General features: G+C 37.5%; 1 protein-coding gene across 1 annotated transcript in view; it reads right to left on the bottom strand.

Annotated features, from left to right (window-relative positions):
* LOC117374001 (uncharacterized) overlaps positions 1–17,979 on the bottom strand; it is a 65,794-nt gene that overhangs the window by 36,482 nt on the left and 11,333 nt on the right. Inside the window, exons 7-9 of the mRNA XM_033970135.2 lie at positions 13,016–13,781; positions 11,890–12,055; positions 4,765–4,876 (exon numbers count right to left, since the gene is read on the bottom strand). Of these exons, the coding sequence (XP_033826026.1) occupies positions 4,765–4,876; positions 11,890–12,055; positions 13,016–13,781 (1,044 nt within the window). The remainder of the gene's footprint in view (positions 1–4,764; positions 4,877–11,889; positions 12,056–13,015; positions 13,782–17,979) is intronic.

Raw genomic sequence — 17,979 nt, 5'->3', positions numbered from 1 at the left:
TTTGACCACTGTCCCCTCATGTACTTTCTCTTCTCTATAGCACAGATGTTACAGAGAGACGGAAGCCAAGCGAGTTTGACTGTACAACTAATTTTGTGTAGCGGCAATTTTGCTTGGGATAAACCACAATATCCCTAACTCTCAAATATTTTTCAAAATCATCAGCCATTATTTTAATATACTTTTTTCCTAGGTACTGTTACATACATTTTGATTACTATAAATCACAAATACTTATAAAAAACTGCAGAACTGATGGTACTTCACTGGTGTCATTTCACTGTAACAACTGATTTCATTTACATGTTTTCTATTGTTTCTGTTGACTACGTGGCATTTTCAAACCCTTCACAACTGAGTCAGAGTCTAAACTTTATGTACTTAATCGCAAGCAAGTACAAAGAAGTGGGCGGGGATAGGGGGTAAGTGAAAACAGGAATTTTCCGAGCACTCAAGCGTCAAATACAGGACAATCGACAAGGATTACTCAAACATGCATGAATCAATCAAACTAAAATGTAGCTGTTAACTTGAAAACTACCGCTTCATGACATCACAAGGTGGAACAGAGCATTTTGAGCTTTGGAGATGTAAACAGACTAGTAATAAAGTGTTACTCAAACATGTGTGATTGAAACAAAACACAACTCCAGGTTTGTTTTTGAGGAGGCAACAACATTACAACATGACGTAAATCTCATAAGAGGCCATTTTGTGTAATACAGGACCTTTAAAGAAAACATATTGTGCTAGTGCCTGCTATAATCTGGATCATTATGTTATATTTTGGACATTTTAAATCACATTACAGATCTAAAACTACTCAATGAAGGAGACAAGTCCACTCCCTTCCAAGTAGCAAAATTGCTGAACCAATGGGAGCCAATTCCCGCCAGCCTCTTTGCGGTAAATTGCAGTAAACATCACAACAAAGCGCTGCGTGGTGTCGGCACCTCCTAGGGATAGCTGCGGGTCACACTAGCGAGCAGCTTTTTACATTTGTGCCAAAATGGATACGCTTCAGAATCCTACACGTATCACTGATTAAAGCAGACCTATTATATAAAATGGACTTTTCAGAGATTTTAACCGTGTTATAGTTGTTTCCTTTCTCATTTACCCTCTTGAAGTTGTTGAAGTGATTCATGCATGTTTGAACAATCACAATTGCTTATTTTCAAGACGCCATATTGCCGATCAACCTCGTTTTCACCGCCACCGTGTACACCCACTGTGATGTACTTAATTCATTCTCCAATTTTATTTTCTTAATCAGTGATACATGTAGGATTCAGCAGTGTTGCGTATGTAGATGGAAAAAAAAATGTAAATGAACAAAAATCCGTTACTCGCTAGTGTGATCTGCAGCTGACCATAGGAGGCAGCTCCACGGCTCTTTGTTTGGCAACATCAGCTTCCACTGTGTCCCGCGGTTTTCTGACATAGAAGTCAGTTGAGTCTTCTGTTTGAGTATTTGTTTTAGATGAATATTGCAATTTAAAATGTCCAAATTATACGATAATGATCCACAGGTGTTGTAGAGTATAAAGCAAACACAAGGATAGAAGGAATATGTCGTATAAATCGGTGAGTGTGTACCTGTGGCGGTGAAATGGGGGTAGATCAGAGCAATGACGTCTTGAATACAGGAGAATAAAGATTATAGTTATGATCCATGATAAAAGAATTTAAAATCTGTCAGATGGGGAAAAACTTCAGAGTGAAGACATTTCCAGGCTGCTTCTTCAGTTCTGGTCAGATTACTGGTGGACACTGCCTTATATCTGTCTGAAGGGAGGAGCTAACTACACTGAAGCTAACACACCTATTGGTTTATAGTTTCTGTTTTATGGCTAGGTCTAATGGGCTACATGTCTGGATGGATAAATAGGACATAAATGATGTCTAAGGCCTCCATTTCTGTTCAAAGATGGATTCACTTTCCTAACAAAAATTGCCTCCTTAATTCCAACTCAAACCATTTCTTTTCTCTGGCTAAAATCTGAACCTTACCATCTTCAAAGAAGTGGCTAGTGACTTTGAGATGGAGGTTTACAGCAGATTGGAGTCCCAAGGAGCTCTGTTCTTTTTAGTCTAAATACAACTTTGACTGGGTACTTGAAAAAGGCAGACAACTATAACATTTTTAAAAGCTGAAAAGTTGATTTTGCAGAATAGGTTTGTTTTAAACTCTTTTTGCAGTGTAAAAGTGAGGCCATCTTCTCCATTCTGCTGCACTCAGTCTGAACCCGTCTTAAACTGTACTTCCTTCTGTACTTACCCTTCTTTTTCTCGGTTTCAACCAAAACCATTCACTTTTTCATGAGACCAGCTCTGTGCCACTGGAGACGCCATGCACCCATCAATATTTCAGTATTTGTTGGGAGTGGTCCCTTTCAACACTGTACTCCTTTAGCCCTTGCTATGTGTGCTGTGTTAAAATATATATTACTTTTTTTCATATGGAATAAATAAGGTCCACTATTAGATCTGGAGGACAGTGTTGCAGGTCAGTGGCTGAGGAAATTTCAGGTATTGGTGGTTTTCAGACCCTAGATGTGATGTCACACTGCCAAATGAGGGAGGGCAGTCACAAATGGCAGTCCTGTGTGATGTCACGTAGTGCTTGAAATTGCTCTGACCACTGGAGGCAGCATAGTGAACATGGAGCTTCAAAATGACATAGTTTGGACAAAAAATCCTCCCCAAAAAGTACTAGGAACAATAGATAACGCTATTCAAACACCAGGAGCAACAAGGGTTGATTTAGTGTTTGGTTCCACTTTAATGGGTGGGTTAAGTGTATTGCCCAAGGACACAACAACAGTATTTATTTGTGGGAGCTGGAATTACAACCTGTCAAAACTCTATCAACTGAGCTACTGTCGCCCCATATTCATTCTAGCTGCCTCCATCTGTATTATTAAATATTATTTCCCTATAGAATGTTGTGATGTCGTGTGAAGCCCAGTGACATGGAGGACTACTTTACCTGGCCCTAGTCCTCCTGAGGCCCTGTCAATAGTGTCCATCTCCATAAATAACCGCCAAGATGAAAGTTTTATTACTAAGCTGCTCTGTTAAAAGGTTCAGGATTCTGCTCTGTGAAGTGGACAGTGTGTAGTTCGACACAACAAGGGGCGGAGGTAAGGATGTGGTATTAATTAAATGTTATTCGAGATTCAGTCATTCATAACGGCCAGTGATCAGTTTGGGTCTTTTTAATGGAAAGGTCTATAGCCAATCCTCTGTCAGTTAAACGTGTGGTTCTGAGTTCAGACTATGGAGAATGAAATCTGACTATTGTTTTGTATAATTGAAAATTGTAACTGACCAATTTGAGGATAAAAGTAGATAGTAACGGTCACTCAAAGCACTCCACTCACCCATTCAAACACACATTCACACACACATTCATACACTAGTGTGCACAGACACTGGCGGTGAGGCGGGTGAGATTGGGATTCAAACCGCCAACTTTTGGGTCAGTGGACAAACACACTATCAGTTGAGCTACTGTGCCCATTGTGTTTTTGTCATACATTTCAAACAGCAGTATAAATATATATATAATAATTGCCATTTTAAGCATGACAAGCTTCTCAAAAGCACTATAAACATTAATTTCCACCATTCACTCAGGGTCAGTGAAGTGTCTTACTCAAGGAAAACTACAGCATAGTCAGAGCTGGGATAAAAACTGTAGAACTTGATAGTTATTGCACTAAAGGTTTAGAAAGGAATTCCCGCAATCCCGCAATAGTACTCCCATGACAGAAGTATAGAAGTGAACAGAAGTATTTCAACAAGCCCAAATCTTACCACATAACTTTCAAAGAAGACATATCCATGTATGAAAATATCAAATGAAAATACGACTTTAAATAAGCTAAATCTGACATAACATAATTATAACACAGTTAAAACCTCATCAAAGTCAATTTTACATAATATGTCCCTTTAAATAAAGCAAACTTTGAGGAAAGGTCAACAGTTGGGACGAATGCATAATTCTGTGTCCATTTAAACTGCCTTCAAAGTGAAACTGCAGCATGGAGGTCTTGCATACTGGAATATTTTCAAAAACATGGAGCGTTTCTGTCCCTGGTAGCAAAAAAAACATCAGCGCTCACAACTCACTCACTTTTTGACCTCTACGAGACACCGTACACAGCGCATACAAATAAGCTGCAGGATTTTGGATGACACAAATATAGTAGTAGTTGTAGTAGTAGTAGTAGCTTAGAAATAGTAATAGTACTAGTAGTAGTAGTAGTAGTAGTAGTAGTTGAGTCTGAACAGTCTTGATAGTGGAGTGTTTTAAGTCCTCTGTGTCTTTTATTTTTGAATATATATATATATATATATTTTTTTTTTTCTAGTATTTATTGTTTTTATTAGTTCCATTTGTCCGAAACACAATTCTGCTGACTTTTAGACCTAAATGTCTCTTTTATATTACTATTATGTGGAAACTGCCCTGTTTGTGCTGTACAAATAAACTTGGAGCGGATTGGAATCACCATGCTAACCGCACACCACCTGATTCTCACACAAACAAATAATGCGTGGGCTCTGCAACAGATTTTTGTAAGTTTTGATATAGATACTGTTAAATAAATACAGTAGGAGATTGAAAAAAGCTCCATATTACTGTCCTTATACAAAAACATTAGCCGCGCACATCCTTTTTGACGTCTGCGTGTTTCTGTAGACAGTGAACACAAACTAGCATTAGCAAACTAGCTAGGTTTCTGTGCGTACCTTCTGAGCGCTGTGATGTGCTCGTCGGACAAGCCTCCGTCCTCCGTTTTTACTATGAACAGTCTTTCCTTCAGCTCGCCTGGACCCACGGGGAAGCTCTTCAGGAAAATATCTATGGAAAAACAAAAAATCAAAACAAAACGGATTAAAACACGTCCACACTGCTCATCCAGGACATAAAAGCTGCTCATTTGACAGTTAATTCTTAAGAGATGGAGAGGTTCAAAGGGATCTTTCTTAATCAGTCACAAAATCCACAGATGCCATTTTCCTGTTTGCATTAACGTCAAGTTGAAGCCAGTGTTGTTGGAAAAAAAATACAATAATCATGTCATAATAATGTGAGATTTTGGATGCAAGAAAATTGTAATTGTGACAAGTTTAGTTTGTTAAAGCTATTGTGCAAAATCAACTTTTCAGAGCTTTTAATTATGTTATAGTTGTTTCCCCTTATCATTTACCCTCTTTAAGATGTTTTTGGAGTGATCTGTGCACGTTTGAGCCATGTTTAATCGCTTATTTTCAAGATGTCATATTGCCAATTGATCCCCGTTTTCACCAGCATACACCTGCCACTGCTCTGTATTTAATTTGTTCACTAATTAAATTTTCTTAATCGGTGATACACGTAGGATTCTAAAGTATAACGTAGTCAAAAATCTGCTACTACCCATAAGAGGGGCCGGCTCTTTGTTGTGTTGATGTTTACGGCGATGTCAGCTCCCACTGGGCACCGCAGTGGACTTATTTATTTTAGATGGATATTGTGATTTAAAATGTTCAAATTATAACATAATGATCTACAGGTGTCATAGTTTACAGCTATATAGCAGACACAAGTACAATAGATTTTCTTTTTTTTATGTCTGTGTAATCCCTCAGTCGTCCAGGTATGGCCCATAGTAAAAGAAAAACTCAAATCTCACCTGGACAAAAATTAAGCTTTTTCAGGATCTGCGAAAATCAGGAGGTGTGCTGTTAGCATGAGAGTTGTTGCTACTGTGATAAAACTCTGCTCAGTTATGTGAAAAATGCTTGTAAACTCATCAAGGTGAATAATTAGCATGCTCAGAATGCGTAAGGTAAGTAAGGAATAACTTTGGACCACGGCAAACTGTTTTTTTGTTTGTTTGTTTATTTATTTATGTTTTTATTTATTTATTTTTACTCTCTTAAGACTGCAAAAATCAGACACAGCTCCTTTAATACTAACTGTACAAACACACACTTTCAAATGCTAAATCCACTCCTTAATCCCCATCAACATATCAATAATGCATAACTTAAAGGCCACTCACCTGCTTGTCACCATGGAGATAGTATTGTTTGTTCCATATTACATTACATATTACATTTTGAGCTTTGGAGATGAAGACACAGTAATAATAAAGGATTACTGAAACATGTGTGAATGAAACAAAACAATGAAATACAGGCCCTTTAAACATCTATTTCAAACATTAGTGGGTCGTTTTACCTTTCTATCCCTGTAATGAAAACTTGGCTTGGTTTATATTTGTAGAATAAGCGTCCAAACCCATCACATCAGGGCCTGTATTGATTGGCACACACACAGATTGGCCATTTCCCTTTTTAAACCAGCCCCCACCGCGCACAGGGACAGACAAGTGCACTTTGTAGTTTAGATTTTTGCAGTAGCATTAGTACTAGCAGCTCTAGTAATAGTAGTAGTAACAAAAACACTACATGGACTAACAATAGATAGATTTTTTTTGTGTAATACTTGTACCTACTTTGAAATATTTTGTTGCCATGAAGGTGGTTCTTATCCAAAAACGACAGATGAAACCAGGCAAATTATGCCATGCAGTAGTAGTAGTAATAGTAGTTATAGTAGTAGTTACAGTAGTAGTATTATCAATCAATGAGTAGTCAAAACCTTTTTCCCCAAATTACTGTAAAAGAAGCAAACCTGCATTATCACACAAAGGTACTCTAGTACATTATCACACAAAGGCACTCTAGTACATTATCACACAAAGGTACTCTAGAACATTATCACACAAAAGTACTCTAGTACATTATCACACAAAGGTACTCTAGAACATTATCACACAAAGGTACTCTAGTACATTATCACACAAAGGCACTCTAGTACATTATCACACAAAGGTACTCTAGAACATTATCACACAAAGGTACTCTAGAACATTATCACACAAAGGTCCTCTAGAACATTATCACACAAAGGTACTCTAGAACATTATCACACAAAGGTCCTCTAGAACATTATCACACAAAGGTACTCTAGAACATTATCACACAAAGGTACTCTAGAACATTATCACACAAAGGTACTCTAGTACATTATCACACAAAGGTACTCTAAAACATTATCACACAAAGGTACTCTAGTACATTATCACACAAAGGCACTCTAGTACATTATCACACAAAGGTACTCTAGAACATTATCACACAAAGGTACTCTAGAACATTATCACACAAAGGTCCTCTAGAACATTATCACACAAAGGTACTCTAGAACATTATCACACAAAGGTACTCTAGAACATTATCACACAAAGGTACTCTAGTACATTATCACACAAAGGTACTCTAGAACATTATCACACAAAGGTACTCTAGTACATTATCACACAAAGGTACTCTAGTACATTATCACACAAAGGTACTCTAGTACATTATCACACAAAGGTACTCTAGAACTAGTTTGAGTAGTAGTGATGATAGTAGTAGTAGTAGTATATTTAGACCCATTTTACTTTAAATAAGCAAATCAGACCCAGAATTGATTGGCAGTTACACAAAATATCTGTTGTAGAAGTATAAGGTCAAGTAGTAGTGGTACTCATAAATGTAATAGTAGTAGTAGTAGTAGTAGTAGTAGTAGTAGTATATTTACACCAATTTCACTTTAAACAAACAAACCAGACCATGCATTGATTGGCAGTCCATTGCAGTAGTATGAGTTCAAGTACCGTAATAGTGGTTATAGTACAAGTGTAATAGTAGTGGCACTTGCCGTGTAACCAGTAGTAATTGTAGTAGCAGAAGTAGTAGTATTTAGTAGCAGTATATTTAGACCTATTTGACTTTAAACAAGCAAAACTGATCCTGCATTGATTCTCACACGCTCCCTGTGGTAGTCTGAGTTTGAGTAGTAGTAGTAGTAGTAGTAGTAGTAGTAGTAGTAGTAGTAGTAGTAGTATATTTACACCTAATTTTAGACAAGCTAACTAAATACACACACTCATTGTAGTAGTGTGAGTATGCGTGGTAGTAGTGGGGATCATAGTAGTAGTAGTAGTAGTAGTAGTGATGATAGTAGTAGTATATTTAGACCTATTTGACTTTAAAAACAAACCAGACGCAGCATTGATTGGCAGTCACATGTCCGTTGTAAATCCGTTCCCACTGGGCAGAGGAAGCCACAGGTGCTCTTTTAATTAGCACAACGACATTTTAGTCATCAAACGACCGCCGCTCTCCAGGTAAATAAGCATCTTCGTTAGCTAGGCACATCCACGGCAACGCGCTATGATCCGATGAGCTAGATATCATCAAGGCTGGAGCGGGCATAATGGGGGAGATATTAGCATTTCATCTGAAAATTCAAACTTTGCAAAGACGTGCGCAGAATAAAACCAATGTAATTATTAAAATGATGAAAAAACAACGATATCAGCCCAGGTTTGGAGCGAAATCAGAGCTGTGGGAGTTTGAAAAAGTGTGAAATTGCAATTTTTGAAGTAATATTATTTATTTTCTATTAATTAATTGCACATTTTAAGCACAACCAGGAGCATTAACGTTTGAGAGAAGATTGAAATGAACTGTTAGAATCCCATGTACTTCAAAACATGTTTCCAGGTCCTAAAGTATAAATATTAATTTAAATAATTAATAATATATGATATATGATAATTTCTTGATTTTTTTTTTTTACTTTATTCTTAAAGGTACGGTGTAACTTTTTGAAGGTGGCACATCACCTGCATGATTCATAATGAAACAGAAAGTTAAAACTATACTTCAGAACATTCTTCGTGGGACTAGATATGTTTTATGCCATAATGTGGGAGATTATATCAAAATAAACAAAATTTCCATGGAAACAAGAAGTAAAAGTCCTTCCTCCAGACCAAAGAAGAGTCAGGTTTGCGGAGATGCAAGCCCACTCATAGTAAGGACGCATGCTTTTAGTCCAATAAAGAAAACTGACCAAATTGAAAAAACATGGTTTTATTTTAGTCCTGTTTTGGCTAAAAGGTTATAGACTGTGGCTTTAAAAATGTGCATGTTTAGGAACAGAAGATCAGTTTTAAATCACAATATAAGTGCAGGAATACTGTTAAAGCGTTGTGTATTTGGACAGCAGTGAGGTGGAGTGTGGCCTGAGCAGTTGGCTGTTTTACTGCCTCACGGTGGCAATGAACACAGTTTTATGTACTTAACCACACACTGATAAAACTGTTTATCTGAATATAACAAACCTACTTTGCACACAGCTGATCAAATCTGTGTGATAAAGGTACAGGACTAGACCAGTATCTAACCAGGATTAGACCAAGACAAGACCAGGACTAGACCAGGATTTCAACCAGGACTGGACCAGGACTAGACCAGGACTAGACCAGAACTAGACCAGGACTAGACCAGCATCTAAACCAGGACCTAAACCAGAGACTAAATCTGGCACTCCGCTTTCCCCCATCAGCCCAAAACATCCACCATAGGTAAACTCTTCCAGGTCTAGTCCTGACCAAGATTATCTGAAGATCTGGAGATGGGTCCCTGTGCTCCAGACAGATTGCCCCGTGCAGCAGAACTGAAGGATGGGTCAAATGCAGAGGATAAAGTTCCCTATGGGTGTGAGTAGGCCTGTCATGATAATTAATATGTTGACTTTAGTTTAATAAATGAAAGCTGAAACAATTGGAATACTCGTTGGAGGTCAGTATTTCTCATTTAAACTTTTTTTGTTTTAGTTTGGAGTTTTTTTCTGTACTAGATTTGAAATGTAGAGGATTGAATATATAACTATGACACTAACTAACTACAGTACTAAAGTGTTTCATTCTGCTATTTATTGATACTTTCTAGCTGATGTCATCAACATTCCCTGGAGGTGTGAAGCTAACTGGAGGCACTACTCTGTCTAAAGCTCTGTTACTCAATTTAGACTTAATCTGAGCCTTCAACACAATCTGACCAGAAAGAATTGATTTAGCTGGAACTACAACAGGTGAGCTGATTTGTGCTGTTAAACAAGCTAGCTAGAATTAGATAACAGTTTTTCAGTTAGCCACTCACCATTTTTGCTGAAATTCAGAAACAGGACCATGAACACTCGTATTGATCACATTTTGTTTTCCTTGAGTTTTCAGACTATCTTAAAAGTTTTTGACAGTGTTTGCTAAAGTGTGCATTTTGTCACCATGGTAACACTCGGCTGAACATTCCACCAGTAGAGATACATGTAGGACACCCCCAGAGTGATGTCACTGCAAAGTATCAACCCCAGTTTTTAACAATATTGTGCTTTTAAAATTGTTTAGTTTTTTGCTGTTTTTTTAGGATAATCCTACTTTAAGGTTATTGTGGTATGAATAGCAATATATCACACAAAAATATGCATTGGTCTGACTCTGATTTACAGCTCTCCCTATGTTCCCTTTACTAATAATATTTGAAGTTATACAAAGTCCCTCAAAAGTACCTATTCTCTGGTGCTGAAACGCACAAGACATAATCCATTTTGAAAAGATATATGAGGAGATTTGTACAGAGGATGATCCACTTGTACTGACAGTGAAAAGAGCAGCCGGGCTAGAGACACACTGCCACCTACTGTTTCTCATATGCAACAACATCTCAACTGATTTAGAAGAGGCGTGAGAACACAAGAAAATCTATTGACCAGAGTTTCAGTTCTCAAAATAGACATTCACAGTAACCAAAGCACTTTAGTTATTAAAAGCGATCCCACATTTCCTTCCTCTACCAGAGTAATACTACGCAAAACTGCCCAATCTCACACAACCCAACAAACCACTGAAAAATACTGTCACAAGCAGTTTCACAAACACACACACAAATATATGAATCTATATGCAGCCTCATGTAAGTGCTGCTCTCTCTGCTGGATGCGAAACAATAAAAAAAATTAAAAAATAAAAAGTTTAGTTGTTGAATTTATGTGATTGATTTTTGTTAAATGTTAAATGTTTGTTAAATTTTAATTTTGATGTAGCCACAGCTGCCCTGGGACACACTGATGTAAGTGAGACTGCCAATCTGCAACATTGGCCCCTCTGACAACCGACACACTTGTACATCACATTAATGCAAGGCACTTTCTGAAAATGCAAATGCTTTTAATCCAAATACATGTAGGTTAACTCAGAATTTTGTATCAATGCTAATAGAGGGTAGGTAGTACTAGCACTAGCAACAAAAAAGTGTATTTTTCATTTTTATATTATTATTATTATTATTATTATTATTATTATTATTATTATTATTATTATTATTGACTTAGACTTGTGAAAAACATGAAACAGCATATTACACCATTTTCTGGAGTTGTGTTTTGTTTCATTCAAACATGTTTAACACACAAACCCTGCATATTTACGCTGAGTTCTTCTCTCAAACAGAAAACACTCTGTTCCACCTTGTGATGTCATGTGGTAATACAGGAAGTGCTCCACTGTGTTTTTAAACTCCATACACCTTCAGTGGAATCATTTGGATGACTTCAGTCCTGGAATTGCCAATGACTAATGAACTAAAGATAAATGTAGCTGTTAACTTGAAAACTATCACTTCATGACATCACAAGGTGGAACAGAGCATTTTGAGCTTTGGACATGTAGACAAACTATTAAGTGTTACTCAAACATGTATGAATGAAACAAAAAACAACTCCAGGTCTGTTTTTGAGGACGTAACAGCATTACAACATGAGGGTCAATTCTGCGTAATATAGGATCCACTAAGTAATATTTTTGGTGGATTTATTTAATGCCATAGTGAGGAACATTCCATGCAAAGCAATAGCATCTCATGGTAACGGACCCCCACTAGAAAGTTCCATAGTACACCTTTAATAAAACACGTGCTTCGAGCTGTACTTACTGAAGTTATGAGCGACCTTGTGGTTCAGCATGATGTTCTGTGTGGGGATGGTCTCCTGGATCCCATGTGTGGTTCCTGCTTTCGTCACAGAAAACTGTTCGAGCAAACGCGGTGTGTCGATTTCAATCTTCTTACCTCCATTTTGAGCCCAGAACGACTTTGAGACCTGCACAAAGAGGAAATTACATTAGGATATGTGGCACTATTTGGGTCATTATTAAAAATGTATCTTTTGAATGGTCAACAGGCCTTCAATTTTTATGATGTTGTCGCTCATTATATAATTTTCAGTTAGCCTATGTTTAACTAAGAAATATGCTAAAATTAAAAGAAAACTCACAAATATTCAAAGTAGACAGTTTATAAGTGTAATACATGTAATTATAAGATGTGACCCCACAGCAGCTTTTATTTATATTTTTATATTGTTTTTTGAGCAATGGTTGAACACGTTGTCAGTGATAGGGTTTAAAGGTGCTATATTAAACAAAGTTGACCCTTGTGAGCTTTAAGTCATGTCATAATGTTGTTGAGTAACTCTTTATTATTATTCTGTCTACATCTCCAAAGCTTGAGCAAAAATGTTCCATTCCACCTTGTGATGTCATGAAGCTGATTTCAAGTTAACAACTATTTTTTACCTTTTGTTCAGTAGAGATTGCCAATTCTAGGGCTGAAATGATCCAAATGATTCTAGTGAAGATGTATGAAGTTTATAAACACAGTGGAGCACTTCCTATATCACAACATGACATCACAAGGTGGAACAGAGTGTTATATGCAGTACAATATACAGGGTTTGTGTGTTAAACATGTGTGAATGAAACAAAACACAACTCCAGGTCTGTTTGTGATGAGGAAACATCATTATAAAATAGATCACAAAATAGTGTAATCTGGGCCCTTTAACTCTAGTGATGTGCATTTTTAATTGATACATTTGGGATCAATTTTACCAATACAATACCGGTCTAACCTTATGGGTGAAAGCATTTAAATAAATATAATGCAATAATATGCTCCTGAGCTCTATAAACAGGAAGCTGAAGCACAAGAATATCTTTGGCTCATTTAACTGGGGTATTAATTATAGTGGAGAGTTACGTAAATGAGAAAAACATATTACCTTGTCTGGACCAATCACGTCCCAGTGGAAAGCCTTGGTTAGATTCGCTCTGGTCAGCGTCTTTACCTTTATAGGAACGGGAGGGGGCATAGGAGGAGGAGTAGGAGCAAAGAATTGAGGAGGAGGAGGAACAAAGGATGGAGGAGGAGTAGGGAGAAAGAAGGATGGAGAAGAAGTAGGAGAAGGAAGAGAAGAAGGACTCGATGGTATAACTGGATGTTGTAGGTGCGAATCACTGGAGGAATTTGTCGAGTCACTTAATCGAAGTGGCAGTGAAGGAAAAGTGGGGGATTCTGGTGAAAGGATAACACTAGAATGTGGACTAAATGGGGATGGTGGTATAAAATTGAGAGGAGATTTGAACATGTTTGGTGACATTGGCACAGCATTTTGGTTGACTGGGGTAGGACTAAAGGGAGAGAGGGCGTTACGATCTGGTGGTAATTCTTTTGGAGAGCCTGGAGTAGCTGAAGTCGCGTCTGGTTTTGGTACTAGTTTAGCTATCACACTGTAAATAGGATTTGAGTTAGCATTAGCATCATCCGTGCCGTTATTAGCCACTGCGCTAGTCGGTTCTTGCTCTGTTTCGCTATCGTCTTCCTCCGCTATGCTAGTGTTTCGAAGTGTAGTTCTAGGTCCTTCTGTGTTCTTGTTTGATTTTCTTCTCCAGTCTGTGCACAGTTTGTCGATGGCCTGCACCCACGCGTCGCGCTCACTTTTGACAGAGCTGTTGATGTTTGCTGCCTCCTGTTGTGGTATTCTGAAACTGCAGGCAAACAGACAAACAAAATGGTCAATCTGCATGTAAATAAGATAAGAGGACCCACAATGGGGAAATTCCAGTGTTGCAACATAAGTTAAAGAAGAGCAGGAGAATGGAAAAATGCACAAAAAGATAAATAATCAAAACAAATAACTAATAAAAATAAAAAAAACAGTGCAGGTTGTGAGATTAATGTTTCATGTAACATGATATTATTATACTTGATATATTATACTTTGACCTGTATGTTTTTGTGGGTGCCAGTGTGGCACGATGATGTCATAATGTACTTGGAACATACATGGACGTGGAAGTGCTATGTGCATTTTTGTACCAAAACGTGCAAGACGTGTGTTTCTTAAGAAAGACCAGATCAGCATGCTGACTTTGTCTTCATTGAACCCAGATAACATGTACATGTCTGTATATTCTAAGCTAATCATTAAGAGAATGTGACGTGTGCTACTAGTATATAGAGCCCACTCTGGAGATGTAAAATTAGGAGATGAAGAGATCATGATGTTGAATCAGTTTGAATGATGCCTGTGCCGAAATAAAGAACCTGGTTTATGGATCTACTTGAGCCTACTGGACTTTTGTTTGCGGTGTGCCTCCGGGAAAAGCTGACAGTTTGGTGACCCCCGACGTGATAATCCTGGAGGCACAGGCAAATCATCTCCTCCACAGAACGCCTGAGAAAGACATCGCAAAAACGAGCTCTCCAGAAAGACGGTACGACAGAGGCCTTTTTTCATAGAATTTCTGTCAATTGGTTTAATGCTAAATTAATGTGATGTTTTTTTTTTGGGACGTTGTGTGAAATTAATTAAGTTATAACTTTAATACTATGTAAAATTTGTAATTATTTCCGTGTTTATGGCTTAGCACGAAGAGAGAAAAAAAGCACTGGAATTAATAATAAGTAGCAAGTTTAGACTTTGATCAGGTAAAGTGTGATTAGAAAAAAGTTAATCATTTCCGTGTTTATGGCTTAGCACGAAGAGAGAAAAAAAGCAAGTTTTATAAAAAATACACTTAGTGGTTAAACTTTACACTAAAAAGAAAACAAAACTTTTAATCAAGTTTACATAAAAATGTGGTACCCAAAAAACTATATGTAACGCTAGCAGCAATTTTTATCAACATGATAAGATCTCAAGGAAACGAACCTGTCCAAATGAGTTACACCCAGAATGGACATGAATTATCTTGCCACTGTAAAATTAAAACAGTGTCCGTCAAATTTAGCAAATATCACTAAAATATTAAAAGATCTAAAAGAAGAAGGGAAGTGTTATTTACACTTTGGCTGCATTTATTGCTATCTTTTAAACTTTAGGATCCATATTGGTCATGGCTATATTGTTGTGTTTGCGTTTGACAGGGAACGCTAAGGTCATGACCTTAAATCCTCCTGTTTCAGCCTCTACCTCGAGTTGGGATGTTGAAACACAAAATAGAGAAGACAGTTGAAATGATTAAATTAGGATAAAATTGGATGGCATTTATTAGTGACTGTATCTTGTTGTGGCCAGATGGGGTATAGTTCTTATAAAGTGTTATTCATATAAATAAATTGACTAAATAAATAAGAATTTAGAAAACAGTTGATATCATTAGATGTTATTAGAAGATATAGATAAATGCTTAATAAATGTGAAATAAAACTGTTATTAAGAAAATACTAAGCTTGTTAAATTTATAAAATAAATAATAATGCATAAATAAAATTAAGAAAATATTAAGATTGTTAAAAAAAATAATAATAATAATAAAAAATTAAATAAATAAAATAAATAATCTCAATTAAGAACTATAATAAGGCAATGCTGACTCCTAGATAGATTTCGCACGCTATCTAAGTAAACCGTTTATTAAATAGTGACTTATTCTATAAAAATCATAGACTCTACGTCTTGAATTCAATCAAAGCAATATCCAAATTGTTATACAGCAGCTGAGAAGGTAATTTAACAAAATACTAAAATATCACAATGTCCCAATTAAATCACATTAAACCAATTAATAGAGTTCTGGAAAAATAAGGCACTTCACGAAGAAACAGATTCCAAAGAAGGCTCGAGAAAACCAGTCCATCATTCAAGACATAATCAAGAAGTGATTACTACTACAAGGAGAAGGGGTGATCTTAAAGGAAGAACTTCTGAGAGAACCTGCTGTGGGAATATATCCAACTCTTGAAGAAAGAACTAGCAGTAAAACATCAAAGAAAAGCAAAGGTCATGAAGCTGGAATAAAGACAACACAGATGCTGATGTTGACATCCTGGTACTGTGTTCCACTCCCAAAGACAGTGATAGGATGACTCTTCAGGTGGCCTACAACATGGAGGCCCCCAAAGCTATGCTGTTTGAGTTCAAGTCCCCTGCTGTCCTGTCCTCTCTGTAAAGCTTCACTGATAACAACCTACTGATAAGCAATGTGCTGGAGTGGAGAGACACTATTGTGGCCAGAATCAATGAGGCCTACAACACTGACATTAACTACGACGTCCAGCTCAGCCAGCTCTTCATCTTTTTCCGCAACTTCATTGTTGAGTTCCAGAAAAATGTCCAAGCTTTTCTGGATGCTGCCATCAAGGTGCTCAGGGAGACCCAGTTCCGTCTTCCTGGCTCTGAGGAGATGACCACCCTGCCTGTTGTTCTGAAGGATATGACCACCAGCATTGCTACTGTTCTTCGCACCACCATCCAAGTTGTCTATGACAACATGGAGTACTACTACAATGCTTTTGTGGACACTTTTAGCACCGTGGAGCTGCGCATGCCAATCGGACATGTGATGACCATTGGTCAAATCATCGACAATGTCGAAATAACTGGCAAAGGCATCTCTGACCAAATGTGGACTTCGTGAACAACATGGAGAGCCTGGATACTACGCTGGTCAAGATCAGCGAGACCCTGAAAGCGGTTGTAAACAAAACTCAAGAGTTTGTTGTTTCCATCAACTCTGACTATCTGGATGGTCTTTTGGCCAATGTGAACGCAGCATACAGATGAGTTGTGACTGCTGTGAAGGACATTGCAGACCGAGTGTCCACCCTGGATATGGAACAGCTGAACCCTGTCTTTGAGTCTGTTGTAGATATGTTTATTTACGTCATCGACCAGTTCAATGTGACTGTGCACAGCACTGTGCAACAAGTGTCTGAGGAGGCTCAGAGATATGTGAAAGCCAGCACTGGCTGCCTGGAGATTGAGCTGCCCCTCCCTTGCTTCAGTGAGGAGCCTAAACAAACATTACTACCAACACACAAAGAAGGAGACTGAAGAACAGAAAAAGTGGGGACTAACTACTGTGAAGTTGCAATTGCAGAAATACCAAACTGAACTTAAAGAAGAAAGCAGTCAAACACCTAACTGCTGATGTTTTTCCACAATTTGGAATTCCACAAGGCATAAGTCAAGGAGTTGTGAACGAATAAATGCCACTGTCAAGAGAACACTTGTGAAGGATGAAGAAAGTCGACCAAATCTGGACATCACTGGACACGGTGACTCTGAGGAGCAACCCCGACCACCTGCTACCACTAGGGCTCCAGAGAAGGAGGAGAAAAGGGGGAGAAGAAGACGAAGGAAAAGAGAAGAAGACGAAGGAAAAGGAGAGTATAGGCCATATTTTTTGAAAAATGTTTTGAACATTTTCCATGTGTATTCTTGATTATGCTAATTATGCTAATTTCTGTTGTTCTAGTGTTGTACGTTCCCCTTATTCATTGAAGTGTTGAGAATGGCCTCGGACAGCCAACAATCAAAATGGCAAGCCTCGATTAAACCAAGCTGACAACCAATAATACAGGTAAGAGACAATGGGCACTGAAAAGAGTAAAGAGAAGGACACCAAAACTTGTAAAATATTGTTATAAGGGACAAACTTGCAACATACTATTCAATCTACAGTATGTGAAGTGCTAGACTGTGTGCGAGATGTACCCGCTATAGATCATGCATTAAATGTACAAATTGTCTGTAAGGACACATGTCTGACAAAAATAATGTTTACGATGATAAAGTTATAGAGATCGCCAGAGTTATAACCAGCACCAATGGACAATATAATAAAGAGAAAGATAATTTTGAAACTGACTTACAACAGAGAATTACTTTAAAAAAAAATAGGAAAATTATGCTTCTTATCAAACGAACCTAAAACATTGTAGAGGGCGCAAATCAATTAC

Source organism: Periophthalmus magnuspinnatus, chromosome 7 (genome assembly GCF_009829125.3).
Source record: "Periophthalmus magnuspinnatus isolate fPerMag1 chromosome 7, fPerMag1.2.pri, whole genome shotgun sequence".
NCBI lineage: Eukaryota > Metazoa > Chordata > Actinopteri > Gobiiformes > Gobiidae > Periophthalmus > Periophthalmus magnuspinnatus.
This window is presented reverse-complemented; position numbering and strand designations above follow the sequence as displayed.